Here is a 21675-nt window from a genome sequence, read left to right as displayed (position 1 = left end):
GTAGGAATGGAGGAGACTAATGCAAGCAATTCATGTACACAGTATTTGTCCATATACCTTCTGTCTTTGGGGCGCGGCAGTGGAGAACCACAAACAAATCCTAAACTATTTTTACTAGGTTTGTTTCCTGCTGTGGTATAAGTGAAGCAATTCTGAAACTATTTTAGATGTATTATGGGATTGAGCAAATGATTAAATGGTTTGATGTTGGGAGCCAGGGTCCTCAGTGTGGAAGAAGAAACATACAAATATAAATAGGAGAAGGAAGTAAGAATCCTATAGAGATGGATGTTAGGTGCCAGTGTGACCTCATCATTTCTAAAATATGTATATATATGCATGTGTGTGTATGTTTCCTAGATAAGGCTGCAGAAAAGGCTTATAAGAAAGACACTCCAGTGGCAATGGGCACTAGGGCCCAAGCCTTGGACTCTAATACCATTCGCCACTAAAAGGAACCAGGACTCCTTAGAGAAATGACTGATTTCAAGCCTGGGGCAGGGAATCTCCAAGATAAAGACAAAAATATCTTGTTACACCTCGGAGTAAAGAATGGCTAAAAAGAAATGATAGGTGCATATCACAATTTGCAATTGCAAAAATATGGAACCAGCTCAAATGCTCATCAGTCAATAAATGAAGAAAATATGGTATATATGTATGTGTGTGTGTGTGTATACACACACATATAGGAAGGAGGTCCTCTTTAAAAACCAGAATGGTCTTCATTTTGGGTTTGTCTGATGATTCTTTGTGATTACATTCAAGTGCTGCATTCCCAGCCAACATACCATATTAGTGATGTTGTGTTCTCCATTGTTAGTGGTGGAGAATCCATATCCGTGTCACACGGCACCAAAATATCTTCCAGTAGCAAACCTGTACGGGTCTGCAGCAACCTCAATTATTGCCTCCTAGAAGAAAGAACTGGACTGAGGGGCACAAGGCAGAAAGAGAGATCGAGGCAAGTTTTAGAGCAGGAACGAAAGTTTATTACAAAGCTTTAGAGCAGGAATAAAAGAAAGGAAAGTATACTTGAAAGAGGGTCAAGCAGGCAACTTGAAAGGCAAGTGCACATATGAATTTTTGTTTTATAGGCTGGCAGACTTCTGGGGTCTTGGGTTACTTCTCCCAACTCCCAAGATCTTATCGGGAAGCTGCTGATCACCACTATTTTAGACACTCCTGGTATGTGGGTGGGGGGAGCCCTCTTCTGCCCTGCTCATACCAGACTAGCTACCCACTGTAACAGTACCACATTGATTGCCATCTGCCCCTCCTTGGTGATATTAATTTTGATCCCCTAGCCAAGGAGTTGTCCTTTCTTTCTACTGTATAATTGCCATTTTTCCTTCCTGCCTTGCAATAAATAAGCAATCTGTGAGAAGACACTTTTACACATCGAAATATCCTGCTCCTCATCAAAACTGCCCATACATTTAATATCTATTGATGACTTTTTTTCTTTTTGCCTCAAGCGATCCTCCCGTTTCAGCTTCCCTAAGTACTGGGATTACAGGTATGAACCACCGTGCCTGGCCAAAAAAAATACAGTTTTAATTATCATGAATACATAATAGTTGTACACATATATGGGGAATATGTGATATTTTGATATAAGCATACAATTTGTAATGATCACATCAGGGTAATTGGGATATGCATCACCTTAAACATTTATTATTTCTTTGTGTTAGAAACATTCCAGTTCTGGCTGGGCACGGTGGCTCACACCTGTAATCCCAGCACTTTGGGAGGCTGAGGTGGGTGGATCTCTTGAGGTCAGGAGTTTGAGACCAGCCTGGCCAATATGATGAAATCCTATCTCTACTAAAAATACAAAAATTAGCTGTGTGTTGTGGCACACACCTGTAATCCCAGCTACTTAGGAGGCTGAGGCAGAAGAATCGCCGGAACCTAGAGGGGAGGCTGCAGTGAGCCAAGATTGCCACTGCACTCCAGCCTGGGTGACAGTGCGAGACTCTGTCTCAAAAACAAACAAACATTCCAGTTCCATTCTTTTCTTTTTATCACTCTCTTCTTTTAAATGGATAAAGCAAATATGGTGCATATACACAATGGATTATTATTTAGCCATAGAAATAATGAAATTCTGTCATTTGCAACAACATGGATAGAACTGGAGAACTTTATGTTAAGTAAAATAAGCCAGGCACAGAAAGACAAATACCACATGGTCTCACTTAAAAGAAACAAACTTGAATTCATACAGAGAAGCATGATGGTTACCAGAGGCTGGGAAGGGTGGTGGGGAGGGGCCGGTAAGGAGGAGATGGTTGGGTACAAAACTAGTTTGATACATGGAGTAAGACCTAGTGTTCCATAGCAAAATAGGGTGACTATAATTAACCTCCAAGCCTATCAGTGAAAAGGGAAATTACAAGACCTCTGTTCTCGAAATGTTAAGAATTTGAAGTGGAAAAAGGTGAACTAAAATATTGGTAGAAATGCCCATATGGAAAAATAGGTAGAATTTGGATCAGTGAGAAGGAGGGAAAAGGCTGGGGAGGTGAATGAATATGCCAAGGCTTGGGGTCAGAAGGAAGCCCACCGAGGGTGACCAATAACACATGTTCTCACAAAGCACCTGGCTCAGAGCAGACGCACAGAGCCTGATGGTTCATGCCTGCATCTTCAGGAAACCACAGAACAGAGGTCTCCTGGGAGACCTGCTGGGAGACAAGGTTGGGTAGTAGCAAACCTGAAGGGCAGCACACCTCCCCACCTTTCTCTTCAAGTAGTTCATAAGCCAGGTGCTAGAATTTGAACTTTTTTTTTTTATCTATAGGTACCAGGAAGCCACTATAAGATTTTGCCTAAGAAGGTGGCCCTTTAGTCATTCGGCAAGTATTTGTCTTTGTTAGTTCTGAGTCAGGCACTGATCTAGATAGAGGGGAGAGATAAACAGGTCCTTATTTGACGTGCTTGGTTTTAAGCAGGGGTGTGTTTGGGTATTCCGGGAACCCAGAGGAGGGGCAGCTAACTCAGTGAGGCTAGGTTGGGAGGGCCACCAATCTGAGTCTTGTTTATCCAGATGGTCACCTGGGTTGCTGACGCCTTTTGGCTACTGTGAATAATGCTGCAATTAACATTGCCATATGAGTGTCTGAGTCCCGGTTTTCCATTCTTTGGGGGAATACACCCATAAGAGGAATTGCTGGGCCATATGGTAATTCTATGTTTAGCTTTTTGAACATTATTTTGGGAACTTTTTTTTACCATAGTTGTTAAGAGACCATTAAGTTAGTAGCACTGTGTTCCCTGCAATCACTTGCAGAAATTGCCATCAGGGAGAACTCAACATTAAAGTCAATTTATTCTTTACTAAATATTATAATGAATATCATTAGAAGGGATTAGAATTTGGGATGATAATTTACATTAGAAAATTATTTGTAAAGTTTAATCTAGTTTTTAGCATTTTAAATGATGTGTACATCAAAACAAACAAAACCTCTAAATTTTATTTATTTGTTTGAGACAGAGTCTTACTCTGTCATCTAGGCTGGAGTGCAGTGGTGGGATCTCGGCTCACGGCAATCTCTGCCTCTCGGGTTGAGGCAATTCTCCTGCCTCAGCCTCCTGAGTAGCTGGGATTATAGGCACACACCACCATGCCCAGTTAACTTTTGTATTTTTAGTAGAGCTGGGGTTTTACCATGTTGGCCAGCCTGGTCTCAAATTCCTGACCTCAGGTAATCCACCCATCTCTGACACCCAAAATGCTGGGATTACAGGCGTGAGCCACTGTACCCAGCCAAAACTCCTAAATTTTAATATAACTCAGGATTTTATAAAACATTTTTAGTCTCCTGGGAATGAGATTCTATTCCTTGTCCTGTACAATAGGTACATTTGAATATCATATAAACTTTAAACATGATTTAAACATGTGACTACCTGCGAAGACTGAATATATGAATATATGTAATAAAGTATAATCTCAACTACCAAAACAATAAAGCTGAGAAAAAAGACTAATGAGAAAATACCAAAATGTTAGTCTGCACTAAATATTTATGAGCAGTGGGATTATAGACAAATTTTTCTCCCTTTTACATACTATTCTATGTACTTTGCCAAGGATAAAATTTCAACAGAGTTTCAAAGATCTGATTGGCTTTAACAGCGAATCATGAACCAATCTACAAACTAGAATCCAATCTACAAACTAGAAGGAAGTCCAATAAGCTAAACAAAGTGGGTGAGTTTTATAGGCAGAAAAAGGTGCAGGAAGGCAGGAACGAGGAACAAAAAGTGAACTGGCCATTTCAAGGTTACTTTCCTCACAGGGATATAAGTGAGATCTTGCTGGCTTAATGGAATTTGGCTATTGTCTCTTCTGATTTGTTGGAAGGTCAGATCTTCTAAGTAAACAACTTAGGTTTCTGTTTGGTGATATGGAACCTTAGCATGAGTGACACCTTTTTGGGCCTGTTGTCTTTAACAACTGTTGATCAGGGAAAAAAGTTGGTTTCTTTTTAAAGAAAAGCGGTAAGATGAATTTTTTTTTTTTTTGAGATAGGGTCTTACTCTCACCCAGGCTTGAGTGCAGTTTGGTGATCACAGCTCACTGCAGCCTCAATCTCCCAGGCTCAACTGATCCTCCCACCTCAGCCTACAAAGTACGTGGGACTACAGGTGCAGGCGCCTACACTCAGCTAGTTTTTGTATATTTTGTAGAGATGGAGTTTCACCATGTTGCCCAGGCTGGTCTTGAACTCCTGAGCTCAAACAATCCACCCACCTCAGCCTTCCTGTGTTGGGATTACAGGTGTGAGCCACCGCACTCCACCAAATTTAATTTTTTACATATTGTTAAATATTATAAATCAATAATTTTTATTTAAACCTCAACACAATACATATTTAAAATAAGCCTACCTACTTTTTATGACATGGGAGGAATGGCCAGGAGTAAAATCCCAATGGACTATAGTGAAGTAGCCAGCCTATAGAGGTAAAGCTTGTTTACATGGATTTTGGTAACAGATACATAATGAATAGGATGAAATGTTCTTACCATTGTTTTAAAAAAGAAAGACTTTATTATATAAAAATGATACAACATTCATTATGTTTGATACAGAAGAGTACAGTCACTCATAATCCCACCACTTAAAAAAATCAACAGTGTTAACAGTGGGTGGGTATGTTACCAAACCTCTCAATTCACTCATATGTACAGACAGGATTGATGGTGGGAAACACCAAACTTTTTATTCTAACAAGTTTTATTTACTTTATTTTTTGGGATGGAGTCTCGCTCTGCTGCCCAGGCTGGAGTGCAATGGCATGGTCTTGGCTCACTGCAACCTTTGCCTCCTGGGTTCAAGCGATTCTCTTGCCTCCACCTCCCAAGTAGCTGAGATTAAAGGCACATGCCACTGCACCCAGCTAATCTTTGTATTTTTAGTAGAGACAGGGTTTCACCATGTTGGCCAGGCTGGTCTCAAACTCCTGACCTCAAGTCAAGTGATCCACCCACCTCGGCCTCCCAAAGTGCTGGGATTACAGGCATGAGCCACTGTGCCTGGCCATCTAACAAGTTTTAGATTTAACTTCATTTGAATGTAATAGAAAAAAATTAGAAATGAAATTGAAGGGGCTGCTGAACTTCAGATAAATGTTTCTTCATTGGTTCCTAAAAGGGATAAGTAAGCCAGTGATACTCAAACTCAAGTATGTGCCAGAATCCCCTGGAGGATTTGTTAAATCACAGATTGCTTGGCCCCACCCCCAGGGTTTCTGATTCAGGAGGTCTGGGGTGGGGCCAAGAATCTGCATTTTTAACAAGTTCTCAGGTGATGCTGATGTTGCTGGTCTGGGACCACACTTTGAGAACCACCGAATTAAGGTCAAGAAAGAAAAAAAAAAGATTGTGGAAAAACTTAAGGTTGGTCACTAGAGTTTTTCCTCATATTATAATCTTAAGACATGACTTGACATGACACCTAGCCATGAATGATGAGACAGTTAGTTCTTAGTCTTTATCCCACTTTACCTCCTCTATGTCTGAATTTGTCAATGTACATTAATTTTTCTTTGTCAAGATTTATAACATTTACATCCTATTCTATATCTATGATTCCTCAGTTCTTAAATGTTCATTCTGCATTTTAATGGACTCAGAGCTCATAATCATCCTATTTGATGGAACTTTCTTGGGGAACCTAGTATCCCCTCTCTTCTAGTTCCTATTAAATGTCCAGAACCAGAACTCACCAGACCCAGTCAAAGGTGTCTCTGACTTCTGCAGGATTTGGCTTCCCCAGCCTGCTCTGAGACCTGGGAAATGCCTAGTCCTGGTGAATCTTACCCCTTCAGCTGAGGTCCTGAAATGGTAGCAAAGACTTCGTTGTCCCAAGAGTTTTCCTTGACGCTCTTCCACGTGGCCTGGTCACCTTGTCAGTGCCTGTGTCCATACTGGGGCCCATTGTTACCAAGATTTTTCTCATCTCCATTGTTTTACTCAGTGTTACTTATGGGACTTGGCGAGGGATGAAGTCATACCACACCTTGCTGCATCAGCTTCTTCTCCTTCCTTCTTTGCTTGGTTGCTCCTGGTGAATTTGTGCCTGGTGGTTATTGAATTTGCTGGGTAGTGGAGATGATAAGAGTTTCTCATCCAGCTTTACTTTTCCTGCTTCTGCCTAGAAGTATTACCATCTTTTCTTTTTTTAAAAAAAACTATTCAAAAATGTAGGATTTATTAGGCAAAATGTGGTAAATAGTATACATCTACATAAATTGTTATATGTAAATGTAGTGGGGGTTTTCTTCCCACAGAAAAAAAAGAAAATGTATCATCCAAAATATTTATAATAGTTTTCTCTATGATAAGACTATGGGCAATTCTTCAAATTGAAATTTATATTGAAATAACTCTAGATTCACATGCAGCTATGAAAGAAATAATACAGAGAGATCTGTGTACAATTTACCCAGTTTCCCCCAATGCATCAATTTTTAAAACCAGCAAAACCATCAAAAGAATAGTGCCTTCTGAGGTTGGTGAAACCAACAGGAAAGAAACAAGATGAGGGGATGCTTAACCAGAAATGGCAACTTTTCTCTCAACCTTTTGTACATATGTCCACTAAAGTACTTACTCTACATTGTGATTCTCTGTTTTTGTGAATCTCTTCTTCAGTAGTGCATGAGCTTCCTTACAGCAGGGACTGTGTCTTATTATCTTTGTCTTCCCAGTATCAGCAAAGGGCCTAGCACGTAGGGGAGGAAGGGGGCAATGGTATGGGACTTATAAAAAAAAACAAAACACTTCTCTTCTCAAGACTTATGCATTCAAGAACTCAAATTCTTTCCAGTTAATAAAAAAATGCTATGGATAACCTTTTGCTCAATCTCCATATGAAAATTACATATGTAGTTCCTAATAAACATATTCTATTATTCCCTACTCATTCATTCATTATTCAACTAATATTTAGTGAACTCTTACCACATGTCAAATAGGAAGCTGGGTGCTGGGGATACTATGGTGGACAAGACAGACATGGTCTCTGTCCTTATTTTATACTCTAAATTATCAAGTAAGTTTTTCTTTTTAGACGTTAGATCTTAAACACACTATGTTTTCTGCATAGGTATTTTGCAGATAACACGCTTTGCATTTTGAGACAGTGACAAAAGAATATCCAAATAGGGAATCAGTTGTGGAATGAATAATAGTAAGTCAGCCATCTTACCTTTATGTGTTACAATAAATAAAAATCCAGCAATAAAGGCCATTTACCAAGTTACATTTCTATTTAATGCCCATTTTCCCTATTAGACTCCTCATACCATAAAGGCAGGGTCCATGTGTCTTATCTTGTGGTTCATTGCTGTAATTTTAGTACAGTATCTGTACAATATATAGTTGTCAATCCAATGATTAAATATTCAAGGCTCATAACTGTCCCCTAGAACATGGGAGTAAATGAAGTCAATTATTTTAAAATTTAAGACAGATTTTATAAGTACCTAACACAATATAAAGTTACCATACTACCTGTGTGCATGCATTTCTTTCTTACCATAAGTGGATTGCTCAATATGTTTGGAAAACCTGACCTATAGAGAGTGTACACAGTACAAGACAAACCATCTACCTAAATTTATTGCCTGCTTAGCAATGAATCAAGTGCACTTGCCCCCCTTATCATGAACTCACTTAAGGAAAAGGCTGCCCCTCTTTTAAAGATACGGAAAAGAAAACTGAATGTATTAAGATTTTTCATCATCCAGTCATGAAAAACCAAGTTCTTATCAACCTTCATATTTTAATTTTGAAAGCTCTGTCTTTGTAAGCACAGAATAATGCTTTAAACATCAGCAGGGGCTATTCAAGGCTATAAGTCTCATACAAAATTAAAATAATGCTCTCACAAACTGGCAAGTAACTTCTTTAAGCAGAAAGAGCAACAACATTTTATTTTATTACAAATAAACATTTCACAAAAATTTAACTCGGAATGTATATGTACTGCTAAGCAGAATACAGAAAACATAAAGAAATAAGGTATTGGGACCTAAAAATTGCATTTTAAATCCCATCAAACTGCTCTTACATGTAGTAGGTATGCAATACATATCAACTAAACTAAAAGTAAACACTCTATAAGATGTGCTTGCAAAATGTGTAATGCTGTAGTAGTAAAGTACAATTTTCAAATATGAGATCTTATCTTTCAGATTTTTAAAAAGCCTTTAAAAATATGATATGCACAAGCTTGCCCTGAGGGAAAAATAAGATGGACTATAGATTATAAAATCTTTACATATTTTCCACAATAGCATTTTGAAATTGGAAAAGAGCAAATAGTTGTGGAAAAAACTGAATATGAACATATTACTAAAAATTCAGTGCACTCACAACTACCTGATGGAATATTTGAAGCACCTTTTCTCTCGCCTTCTTATAATATGAAATGTATGAATTATATAGGCCTTGATCTTCAGAAACTTAAGAAAACTTCAAGTTATAAGCCAAAATGTCATCAGAAAAAGAAAAATCCAGTATAAAATTTTCTACCATAAGGCCACTGTTTAAAGTTCTTTCATGTTCAGACACTGTACAATTCAGATACTTGTTTTTATTACGTAAGCAAAACTTTTAACATATAAACGTCTGAATATAACTTGGTGAAGTTCTCTCTATGAAACCACGCTCAGAGAAAAATGCATCAACAAATAATGCCCTTCAAGTGATTCTTTTGAGACTTTTTGCAAAACAAACTGTAGTTAATACAAGTTTTAAATTGAATACTGTAATTTAAAAGCAATTGTTAGGTGTAAAAAAGTTGCAGCATTCCACTACTAAAAAATAAAGTTACTTTATCAAGAAGTTACAGTATTAGTGCCTTAGCGTCGCTTCTAACTCCTGACAAAAAGAGAGAGATGCTCCCAAACATCCTCCTGTAGTGTCATTTCATTTTGTATGATTTCAGATTAGATTTCTGTGGCAACATCTGTATATACCTATTGAGAGAAAAGAAGAGAAATAAAGACTTCAAACAAAGTGTCAGTTATAACATCTGAGCTAGTTTCATTCGCACTGCAATTTTCAAAGTGTTTTCGTTTATACAGTGTTACTGGCACCCCGAGATTCCCAGGAAGGTATGTGGCACCCCAAAGATGCAAAGTGTAACAACAGAACACATCAAAGCAATATCAAATGATAAGTCAATAGGACGAAGAAAACATATGGTGCTAGGAAACATTTGTATTAGTAGATTGATGACAACAGTATTCTGCTATTTGGGTGAGTTTCAGTGAAGGGATCCCTAGCATAAAATCAAGACTCTTAAACCTTTGGCTCTCAAGTGTGGAGCCTGACACTACACACGCACACCTCAAATTAGTATTTTATCTTTTCCATCATATATCTAATTCTAAAACTACATGGACTCTTCTAGCTGACTGATAACTGCAGAGAAATTATTAGACGGGGAAACACCTTCTTGCTTTTGGATGGTTAACTACAATATAAAAAGGTGTAAGGCTTCAATAAATAGAGGAAGAAGAATTTATAAGAACAGTAAGACTATGATTAGAAGATAATGAATGTGGATTACATAGTGTGATACTATGGACAATATTTAATTACCAACCACAAACTGGACATAAGACCATGCAAGTAATAAAGGAGCAAACATGATAGAATGGCACATTTTTCAAGGACATTACAAAATAAAAATTTATTAATATACATATCCTTACCTTTCACTAGGATCTTACATTATTAAAACTGAAAGGAAATGTAAAAGTCAATTTATTTTTTGGCATTTATATTAGTATGGAAATGTTTAATTCCAAACAAAACCAGTGCTGATAGAAAATTCTTATTCTTCTATTTAGGTTAATGAAATGTTCAAAATACATGCACATATGTATTTCTCGACATCATTCATTTAAATAGAGGTAGATTTCATTGTATCCTAGTTCTTTACTCATTGTACAATGTAAAAATCCATATAAATTTATTTTCAAATAAAATATCTGTTACCTATTACAACTTTAAAAGGAAATTCTAACTACAATAATTCTAAAATAAAATTCAGTTGAAATGTCTTGTTAAATGTGTGATTATTTTGAGTTACATTCACCCTTGACATAGCTTCTTTCATAACCTCTCTCCACTTGATCCCTCCACCCTTCCAATAATCTAAAAGCACCCCTCACCCACACACCACTTTTTTCTGAGATGGAGTTTTGCTCTATTGCCCAGGCTGGAGTGCAGTGGTGTGATCTTGGCTCACAATAACCTTCACCTTCTGGGTTCAAGCGATTCTCCGGCCTCAGCCTACTGAGCAGCTGGGATCACAGGCGTGTGCCACCACGCCCAGCTAATTTTTGTATTTTCAGTAGAGATGAGCTTTTACCATGTTGCCCAGGCTAGTCTTGAATCCTGGCTTCAAGTGATCCACCCACCTCGGCCTCCCAAAATGTTGGGATTACAGGTGTGAGCCACTGCGCCCAGCCGTAAAAGCCCATTTTAAGTAGAATTCTGAACTATATATATGAGTATTTCTCATCTAGGTTTTCATAATGTGTCATTTGGGTCGCTGTCCATGTTCCCTTGTTGGTCTTCGTGAACCTCATGTCTCCTCCCCAGAGCCTGCCCACCCACTGCTAACTGCGTAGCCATCCTAAAGTACCACTTTCTCCTCAGTCTAGGAAGATGTCCTACTGCCACCACATCAAACCCTAAATATCCTGCCCAGCTTTCAGGGCCCTCTCTAATTTGCACATCTCCATTTCTCCCCAACCTCACATCCTACTGCCAAACATGAGTCTTTGGCTTTAGCCCCTTCTATGTCTTGCTCTTCTCCAGGCCTCAGCTTATAACCTACCTCCTCTGAGAAGAGTGTATTAAGGAAAGTACTTACCATACATCTCCTGACCATTCCTACCATATTGATTTTCTCTTCCCTTTAAACTCTTCAAAAATATGGTTGTTCGTGACCAGCCTGACCAACATGGAGAAACCCCTTCTCTACTAAAAATACAAAAAATCAGCTAGGTGTGGTGGAGGGTGCCTGTAACCCCAGCTACTTGGGAGTCTAAGGTAGGAGAATTGCTTGAACCTGGGAGGTGGAGGTTGCAGTGAGCCAAGATCGTGCCGTTGAACTCCAGCCTGGGCAACAAGAGTGAAACTCCATCTCAAAAACAAAACAAAATATGGTTGTGTCGGTTCAGGTGCAGTGACTCACACCTGTAATCCCAGCACTTTGGGAGGCTGAGGTGGGCAGATCACTTGAGGCCAGGAGTTTGAGACCAGCCTGGCCAACATGGTGAAACCCTGTCTCTACTAAAAATACAAAAATTAGCTGGGTGTGGTGGTACACATCTATAACCCCAGCTACTCAAGGGGCTGAGACAGGAGAATTGTTTGAGCCTGGGAGATGGAGGTTGCAGTGAGCTGAGACTGTACCACTGCACTCCAGCCTGGGTGACAGCGAGACTCCATCTCAAAAAAAAAAAAAAGGTTGTGCAGAAAAGGGTTAACAAAGCACATCTGACTGCTGTCCCTGGACTGGAAAGGCCTGTTTACAGGATGGCCCTTGGCCAGCATCTGGGAACTTAGATTTCAGGAAGGTTCCCACTGATGGGTGCTGAAACTGTTTGTATAAACAATATGGTTTATGCCGAACACGCACTCTCCTTCTGGCAGTCTGGAATTTGGGTATGTGCTTGGCAGGGGATGCCTACATGATCAGCCCCCAGTAAAAACTCTTGGCACTGAGTCTCTAGCAAACTTCCCAGGGTGGCAACGTGTCACACATGTTGTCACAACCCATTGATAAGGAAATTAAGTATATTCTGTGTGACCCCACTGGGAGAGAACCTTTGGAAACTTGCACCTGGTTTCCTTCAGACTTTGCCCTACATGCCTTTTCCTTTTGCTAATTTTGCTCTGTATTCTTTCATGAGAACAATTATATGCTAAGTCACCTGAGTCCTAGCAAAACCCGGGGGTGGTCTTGGGGACCCCTGACACAATGGTTTTTGTTCACTAACTTTTTAAAGCACATGGATGGAAGAGTGTGTGTGTGTATGTACGAATAAATTCAACTCCATTCAATAAGCATTAAGCATTTTCTGAAGACTGACTATATGAAAGGTAATAAGGTAAGATAAAAGACAACAATACAAAGAGAATGAAGTACCTAGGAATACAACTTTCAAGGGATGTGGAGGGCCTCTTCAAGGAGAACTACAAACCACTACTCAAGGAAATAAGAGAGGACACAAACAAATAGAAAAACATTCCATGCTCACGGATAGGAAGAATTAATATCATGAAGATGGCCACACTGCCCAAAGTAATTTATAGATTCAATGCTATCTCCATCAAGCTACCATTGAGTTTCTTCACAGAATTTTTAAAAACTACTTTAAATTTCATGTGGAACCAAAAAAGAGCCTTCATAGCCAAGACAATCCTAAGCAAAAAGAACAAAGCTGGAGGCATGATGCTACACCCGGGAGGTGGAGGCTGCAGTGAGCTGCGATTACACATTGCATTCCAGCCTGGGTGACAGAGTGAGGCTCTGTCTCAAAAAAACAAACAAACAAAAAAACAAGCTTAACAAGGCACCCTCAAAAATTTTATAATCTATTTGGGGAAATAGGAAGGTAAATGACAATAATTAGAGACCAAATGAAACACAAGTTAAAGTGGGGGCTTTGATATGCTTTACAGTTGATCTTAAAAGGAAAGTAGGGTTTAATAAGAAAAGAATGGGGCTCAGGAGGCTATTTCTAGCTAAGAGAACAGTAGGAACAAAGGTACAAATACATGAAAATACAGTATGCTCCAAAAAGCAGAGGGTCCATAGGGAAATGCAGCTAGTAAGACAACTTAGGGTTAGACTTGGCTAAGAAGTTTGGTCTCTTTTCTTGTAGCAATAAAATAAAATACTTCCAAGGTGTTTGTGCAAGAGGGGTATGATACAATCTGTGTTTCAGGACAATGACTGTGATCAAAGAGACTAAATAAGAATACCACAAGAAGCAAGGGAACAAGCTAGAAGGCTCCAAAGCTTCCAAAAACAGATCAGGGAATACATAAGAACACAGAATATAGTAAAGGCAGCATTTTCAATTAGCAGGGAAAGGACAAATCATTCAATAAACAGTGTTAAAAAATATTGGGGGAAAAAGTTAGATCCTGACTTTCCATTATATCATAAAAATAAAATAAATTCTAGAGGCTGAAGCGGGCAGATCACTTGAAGTCAGGAGTTCAAGACCAGCCTGGCCGACAAGGTGAAACCCTGTCTCCACTAAAAATACAAAAATTAGCCAGGAGGGTGGCACATACCTGTAGTCCCAGCTACATGGTGAAACCCCATCTCTACTAAAAATACAAAAATCAGCTGGGCATGGTGGCAGGTGCCTATAATCCCAGCTACTCGGGAAGCTGAGGCAGGAGAATCACTTGAACCCGGGAAGTGGAGGTTACAGTGAGCTGAGATCATGCCATTCACTCCAGCCTGGGCGACTGAGTGAAACTCTGCCTCAAAATAAATAAATAAATAATATAAATAAATAAATAATAAAGTAAAATAAATTCTAAATGGATCAAATACTTATATGTTTAAAAGTTAACCATAAAACCACTTAAAGGAAACACAGCAAAGAATTTTTATAAGCATAAGCATGAGATGAAATTTAGAAGCCATGTGGGACAAACAAGACAGATTCATGGACATCTAAAAGTTCTGTACTGTAAAACCCAGTATAAACAGCTGACAAACACCAGCAAAATGTGTAACAGGTTAATACCCTCAGTAGATCAAGAGTTCTTACAAATCAACAAAAAAAAGTACCACCCACAACAGAAATACTAGCAAAGTACAGAAATAAGGAAACTGAGAAAAGAAATACAAGGGCCAATGGACACATAAAAAAGATGTCTGCGCCATTAATAATCAAAGAAAGGCAAAGGAGAGCTACTTTCTGTTATTAGGCTGACAACTAAAAATAAAGACTGATCATGTACAGTGCCAACTAGGGTGTAGGAAAACAGGCGTTTCATGTACTGCTGGTGAAACTATAAATGAGTAAAAGGGGCAATATGTAAAGGTACCAAAATGTCCACGTGGCCAGGTGATATTACTGAAAATAACAGATACCTGAAAGCTATCCCAAAGTCATGAACAGAGGCTTGGTTACGTAAGTCGGCAATCGTTGAACTGGGGTATGTGTACCCTACGAGTATGTGAAGACTTTTCAAGGAGTACGTGAGTAGAGATAGTTTTAGGGAATTAATTTCTAGATCACAATGTTCATGTTCTAAAATTATCCTGCCTGCACAACTGGTTAAGCCTGGTTCCTCACCTCCCACCTTACACAAGAAAGATACACCTTCTACTCACTTTGTCCTACTACTGTGTATCACCTGGGGGCCTCCAGAAAAGGGGTAATTTGAAACATTGGTTTGGTGTCAAGAGAGGGAACCAACATTAACAACTAGCAAGAAATAGCATACTTCTGCAAGTCAGATGTTTTCCAATTCTTTGCCTTTGTTTAATAAAATTGAAGGAGGACAAAAATCAAATTATCAGTGATAGAACATTCAAAACACTTTTTGATGATAGATCACTACGTGATTTGTTTGGCCTAAAATTTAAAGTGAGTCCAAAGAACTGAGGGGCATCCCTATAAATAGAAGTCCTTTCATTCTCATCTATATAATAATATAAATAGGGTTTCTCAGCACTTATATCTATAAAAAGAAAAAATAGAACACTTGAATACTATATTATCCTACTAGCAACAATATCTATGAGTACATAAACTAATTGGAAAAATGCATTTGTAATAAAACTTCTTTTGTTTCAATACTTAACAAAATTTATAACATATTTATGGTATTTTGATCAACTGTAATATTAACTCAATCCAGAGGAAATATTTAACACTTAATAGTCACAGAAATCTAATAACATGTGCCAAATAGATTTGGTGATCAACAAAATACTTTTAAAGAGGAGGGGCCAGGCGCAGTGGCTCATTCCTGTAATTCCAGCACTTTGGGAGGCCGAGATGGGCAGATCGCTTGAGGTCAAGGGTTCGAGACCAGCTTGGCCAACATGGTGAAACCTCATCTCTATCCAAAAATACAAAAACTTAGCTGGGCATTGTGGCACACTACTGTATTCCCAGCTACTTGGGAGGCTGAAGCAGGAGAATCACTTGAACTCAGGAGGTGGAGGTTGCAGTGAGCTGGGATCGTGCCACTGCACTCCAGCCTGGGTGACAGAGTAAGACCCTATCTCAAAGAAAAAAAAAAATTATAAGGAGGAAATGGAATGAAGTCCAAATTCAAGACAAAAAAGGAACAATGTAAAATTTCTCACTGTTAAAAGAACTGGTGTATTTTTAAAAAATGGATGGTATTAGTTATTGAATTCCTGTGGTATGCAGGTTCCAGTGAAGAGATTTAAAAGTATAATGTAATAGTTTTAAGACTGTCAGTGTTTATAATATGCCAGAAATTGTATCCTATACAATAATTTGTGATAAAAATATTAAATAACCTACAAATGTGCAAGAACGTAGATAACTTTTCAAAACTTTAGAGTATGGAGCAAAAAGGTTGAAAAGCACTGAAATAAACAATACATCCATAGAGCAGAATAATATGCAGCCATTAAAAAGGATGAATCGAATGGAGTAATCAATCAGTGATAGAAATGAGAAGACTTGAAACTGTTAAAGTGGAAGGAGAAGTGGAAGGATTAGTAGGAAACGTTTCTAGCTTGGCTTGGTTAGCTTCGAGAACTAGGGGCCCTGAGGGAAAACGAGTGGTGGGGTGGGGCAGGGGAGAACAAGTCTGATACAATTTTTAACAGCTTTACTGAGATGTAATCCATAAACTATACAGTTCACCCATCTAAATTCAGTAGCTTTTTAGTATACTCACAGAGTTGTCTAACCATCAATCATGCCAATCAGTTTTAGAATATTTTTCTTACCCTAAAAAGAAACCCCATACCCATTAGTAATAACCCATATGTGCTCTCAATTTTCCCCTCACCCCTGAGTCACTGGCAACCACTAATTTACTTTCCATCTCTACATATTTGCCCGTTTTGGAAATTTCATATATATAGAATCATACAATATGTGGTCTTTTGTGTCTGGCTTCTGTCATTTAGCACATTTTTTTTTTTTTTTTTTTGAGACAGAGTCTTGCTTTGTCGCCAGGCGCCAGGCTGGAATGCAGTGGCACAATCTTGGCTCACTGCAACCTCCGCCTCCCGGGTTCAAGCAATTCTCCTGCCTCAGCCTCCAAGTAGCTGTGACTACAGGCACGTGCCACCACGCCCAGCTAATTTTTGTATTTTTTTAGTAGAGACGGGGTTTCACCGTGTTGGCCAGGATGGTCTCAATCTCTTGACCTCGTGATCCACCCGCTTCAGCCTCCCAAAGTGCTGGGATTACAGGCGTGAGCCACTGCACCCGGCCAGCGTCATATTTTTAAGGGTCTTTCATGCTGTAGCATGTTTCAGGGCAAGTTTGATTTTTTTTTTTTTTTTTTTTTTTTTAGATGGAGTCTTGCTCTGTCGCTTGGGCTGGAGTGCTATGATGTGATCTTGTCTCACTGCTACCTCCGCCTCCCGGGTTCAAGCAATTCTCATGCCTCAGCCTCCTGAGTAGCTGGGATTACAGGTGTGTGCCAGCACGCCCAGCTGTTTTTGTATTTTTTTAGTAGAGATGCGGTTTCACCATGTTGGCCAGGCTGGTCTCGAACTCCCAGCCTCAAGTGATCCACCTGCCTCAGCCTCCCAAAGTGCTGGGATTACAGGCATGAGCCACTATGCTCGGCTGCAAGTTTGATTTTAAACATGCTAAACTTGAGGTGCTTTTAGGACATCCATGTGAGGGTGTCTGGGAGGCAGGTGAAAAGCTGGAGGTCTGGAGAGTAGTCAGGGTTGAAGATATCAACAGAGGTGATGGCTGAAATTTTGGGAAGAGGTAAGGGCAATTAAGACAAGGAGGAGGATTAAGAAAAGAGAATGATATCACATCACGCTAGGAAATGCTTACATTTTAAAAGAATGCACAGAGGAAGAGAAACCACCAAATAATATGGAGAAGGCAGAGAGGTAGGTAGTGAAACCGGAGGCTCCGGATGCTCAGTGCTTGAAGGTGATGATGCCCTTATCCAACACTTCCTTTGCACCCTGGCACATTTCGGTTCAAGGGACCTGGCAAGCGTATACTACTAGATTGCTGTTGTTCAGCTGATCGTGGTTCCTATTCTATCTTTGTATTCCATGACTTTCAAGGTTTCTTTCAACCCCCAAAACCACGAATCCCAGTCTCTAACTTCCTTCCTGCACTGTCATTATGCCCTCTTCTCTCTTCCTTTCCTATCCATGGGCAGAGCTCTGGTAGGCACCACAGCACCTGAGGATGGCTGGAGAATGCTCTTTGGATCTCTACTGCCTTGGAACTCCTTGCCTTCCTGACCAAATGCACAATTACTGACAGCTTTTCAGAGGCAATGTTCCCAGAGGTGACTTCATGAACTCTTACTAGGTTCTTTGCTCTAATCTAGTATATAATCAGACTCTCAAGAGTTTCTTAAAACTTCCTATGATGAGCAGAGGATGCTTCCTGGGGCTATTTCTGAATGCTAGTGGATTAAAGACGAGCCTTATTTCAGGTAGTAACAGACATTCCTCCCACCCTTCATCTTCCAGCCCAAGCACAGAATCCAAGAGAAAGTAAACACAGTAAAAGGGACTCAGGGTGCCAGAATGGAATATGACAAGTACATGATGAATGAGAAACAATTTCCGTCCATACTTTTCTACTACTGCTTGGGAATCTGACTACTTTGTAGGCAGCTGGGGAGCCAATGGAGTTTTAGGGAAGCCACTATCATTCTGCTAAGTGGAAGCAGAGGATGCATTATGAACACATCTAGGATTACCACCACCACCACTCCCCGAGGCTGTTTTGTGTTGGAGACAGGAAGTGCATGCCATAGGATGGCACAGTCACCAGACTGTAACAGAGATGAAGAAATGCAAGATCTCCCAGTCATGACTGATCACCCCAGCATTTCAATATGGCAGGGGAGTAAGGAGTCCAGACAAGATCTGTCTAAATCTTCCTGGTGGTGCACTTTAAGGAATATGGGAATAAGCAGGTTCATATCCAAGTTCAGGCTCAAGAAGGTTCCAGGGCACTTAGATTAATTAATGATGCGTCCTTAATGAGTCTAGGTGGTGGTCTAAAAACTGCCAAAAGAACGAACTCTCTAGCAGGGCAAAAAGCCAAAGTGGTGCAGAGATGCTGCTGAGACTAAGATGTCTCTCTAGGGAAGAACCTTCAAAGTTCCCTCTGATGCTAAAGCTTGGGATGAAAAGTCATATAAATGGTATCTCACACTCAGTAACCCTACTCGAGGAAAATTGTCCCTAAGTTAAGGGAAAGGGAAAGCAACATTGGAAGAAGCCAGAGTCTCCAGGCCTTCATTCTTTTTCTGAGGGCACAAAGGCCTGAGATAAAATGGACTAATAGATCTAAGCCATCAGTTTATATACATGGAAAGGGATTTCAGAGTACACAATACTACTGGGACAGCTGAAAGGCCGAGTTAGTCTCAGATATCTTAGTTTAGACCTTGGCACAAACAGAACAGCTTCAATGCCTCATTCCTTACTCTAAAGGTTAGGAGACAGGAGCCTAGCTATCGAGTAGGGTGCCAATAGTAAGGTACCTGAGTTGACGTTGTACTTGTAGAGCTGGGCTTTGTTAAAACACAAATCTATAAAAATTCTGGCTCTGGCTTGCTTGCAGGCACTGACAGTAGCCTGACTGGAAAACGCCATGTCAAAGTGGCTGTAATAGAAAGATATATGAAGCAGCATCCAGAAGGGTGGGCCTAAGAAAAACAGGTAGTAGACGCTGACAGAATAGTAGACACTAATTTTTTTAAAAATCCAGTGTGTGGAGACACTGCTAATGCAGCCAGATGGCAGTGAAAGGCAACAGGAAGGTTAGGCTGTGACCAGTGCTGAACCTAACTACAACTGCAACATTTTAGATGACACAAAAAGCCTAGGCCTAAAGATTGGAGACTCGTAGTGGGCTGTAGCTTCTTCTAGGATATACTTCTTATGTCCTATAATGAAGGCCTGATTTCTGATTTCTATTTGCTGTGAAGCAGGCTGGTGAGCAATGTAGTCTGGAAGAATGGGGTGGTCAGCAGGAACTGGGCAAACTGAGGCAAAGAAAAGAATGACAAAATGGAGCAAGATTAATGAATATATAGAAATTATCAGCTGAAGCAGACAGTCAGGTAAGCACTCAGCAGCCCCAAATCACTGAAAAAGATGGAGCAAAAATAGAGTTAAGCTAAAACTCTAAGTTTAGTACACAGTGAACAGAAGACAAACAGACACCATGTACCAGAAACCCAACCTTTCAACTGAAGAGAAGGCCTGCCTCAGCCTTTTTCCTTGAGTGAAAATCAATGACTAGCTTCCCTGAGAACAGTCAGGCTGCCATCTGTGAATGGGAACAAATATCTGAAAGGTCTGCTGCAAAGAAACTTGCCACACAAGGCAGGAAGAGAAGCAGCATCTCTTTCTAAGCCCTGGCACAGCCTGACGGTGGGGAGATATATGAGATGAGAAAATGATTCCATTAACACTTTTTAAAAAAGAGATGGGGCCGAGCGTGATGGCTCACGCCTATAATCCCAGCACTTTGGGAGGCCGAGGCGGGTGGATCACGAGGTCAGGAGTTCGAGATCAGCTGGCCAACATGGTGAAACTCCATCTCTACTAAAAATACAAAAATTAGCTGGGCGTGGTGGCGGGTGCCTGTAATCCCACCTACTCAGGAGACTGAGGCAGGAGAATCACTGGAACCTGGAGGCGGAGGTTGCAGTGAGCCAAGATCGTGCCACTGCACTCCAGCCAGGACAACAAGAACAGAATTCCGTCTCAAAACTTAATAAATAAATAAATAAATAAATAAATAAATGGCAGCTTTCCTAAAACCATTAGGAAATTAAAAAAGGAGTTATTAACAAGTTTGGGGAGTTATGAAAAACACACATTGAGCATTAGCACAATGGAATCAACCTCAGTATCTACCAATGGATGAATGGATAAAGAAAATGTGTATATATACAATGGAATATCATTCAGCCTTAAAAAGAAGGAAATCCGGTCATTTATGACAACATGGATGAACCTGAAGGATATCATGTTAAGTGTGACATACATGGTGAAATTAGAAACCTCTTCTAAGGTACTCAGTTAAAACTGGGGGTGCATGTGTGTGACATAAGATATTCTATTTAACTCTAAAACATAAAAAAATAAGTTGCCAACTTCATTCTACTCATCCATCTTTTGAAAAGCGTTGAGATTTACTAAAATCACTAAGCAAGCTCAGTGTAAAGGCTTCATAAGCATAAATATCTAAGGAAACATTTATGATTATAAAAGTTGTAAAGCCACAGTTGGGCTATTCAATAGCAATACCAGATACATACATTTCTCAGAAGAAAATATTAGCCTAAAATCATGAACAAAAATGAGTCTACGAAGTGACAAACATGACTCACTTAACTAATATAATGTTACTGTTCTCATTTCTTTCTTTTCCTTCTTTTTTTTTATAGTTCAGATCCTTGCTATGTTGCCCAGGCTGGCATTGAACTCCTGGGCTCAAGCAATCCTCCCATCTCAGCCTCTCAAGTAGTTGGGACTACAGGCATGTACCACTATGCCCCGCAATTCTCATTTAAAATATAATTATTTTGTAGAAGTGAATTTTATGCCATATTTATGCTACATTTTCCTTCTTTCTTTTTTTTCTTTTTCAGGTCTCACTCTGTCACCCAGGCTGGAGTGTAGTGGCACAATCATGGCTCACGCAGCCCTGTGATCCTCCCACTTCAGCTTCCCAAGTAGCTGGAATTACAGGTACATACCACCATGCCCAGTTTTAAAAAAAAATTTTTTGCAGAGGTAGGGTCTTACTATGTTGCCCAGGCTGGTCTTGAACTCCTGGGTTCAAGCAATCCTCTCTCCTCGGCATCCCAAAGTGCTGGGACTACAGGCATGAGCCACCACTCCTGGCTTTATGCTGAATTTTCAAATACTAACA

The 21675-nt window shown here is 39.8% G+C and overlaps 1 protein-coding gene across 11 annotated transcripts in view; it reads right to left on the bottom strand.

Annotated features, from left to right (window-relative positions):
- Nucleotides 1-5046: 5046 nt before the first annotated feature.
- The window catches only part of BCLAF3 (BCLAF1 and THRAP3 family member 3), an 80770-nt gene continuing 64141 nt past the window's right edge, over nucleotides 5047-21675 (bottom strand). For 9 of the 11 annotated variants that reach the window (XM_012433953.3, XM_064364463.1, XM_012433977.3 and 6 more), the window contains one exon: nucleotides 5047-9504. In XM_012433953.3, coding sequence (XP_012289376.1) covers nucleotides 9475-9504 — 30 coding nt within the window. In that variant the 3' untranslated portion in view covers nucleotides 5047-9474. Of the gene's footprint in view, nucleotides 9505-10245; nucleotides 10274-21675 lie in introns of all 11 variants that reach the window. The other 2 variants (XM_012433960.3, XM_012433990.3) reach the window with 1 other exon arrangement.

This window comes from Aotus nancymaae, unplaced genomic scaffold (genome assembly GCF_030222135.1).
Source record: "Aotus nancymaae isolate 86718 unplaced genomic scaffold, 86718_ANA_hifiasm-v0.15.2.pri h1tg000058l, whole genome shotgun sequence".
In the NCBI taxonomy this organism is placed as follows: domain Eukaryota; kingdom Metazoa; phylum Chordata; class Mammalia; order Primates; family Aotidae; genus Aotus; species Aotus nancymaae.
The sequence above is the reverse complement of the archived record's forward strand: the minus strand, read 5'-3'. Positions and strand labels throughout refer to the sequence as shown.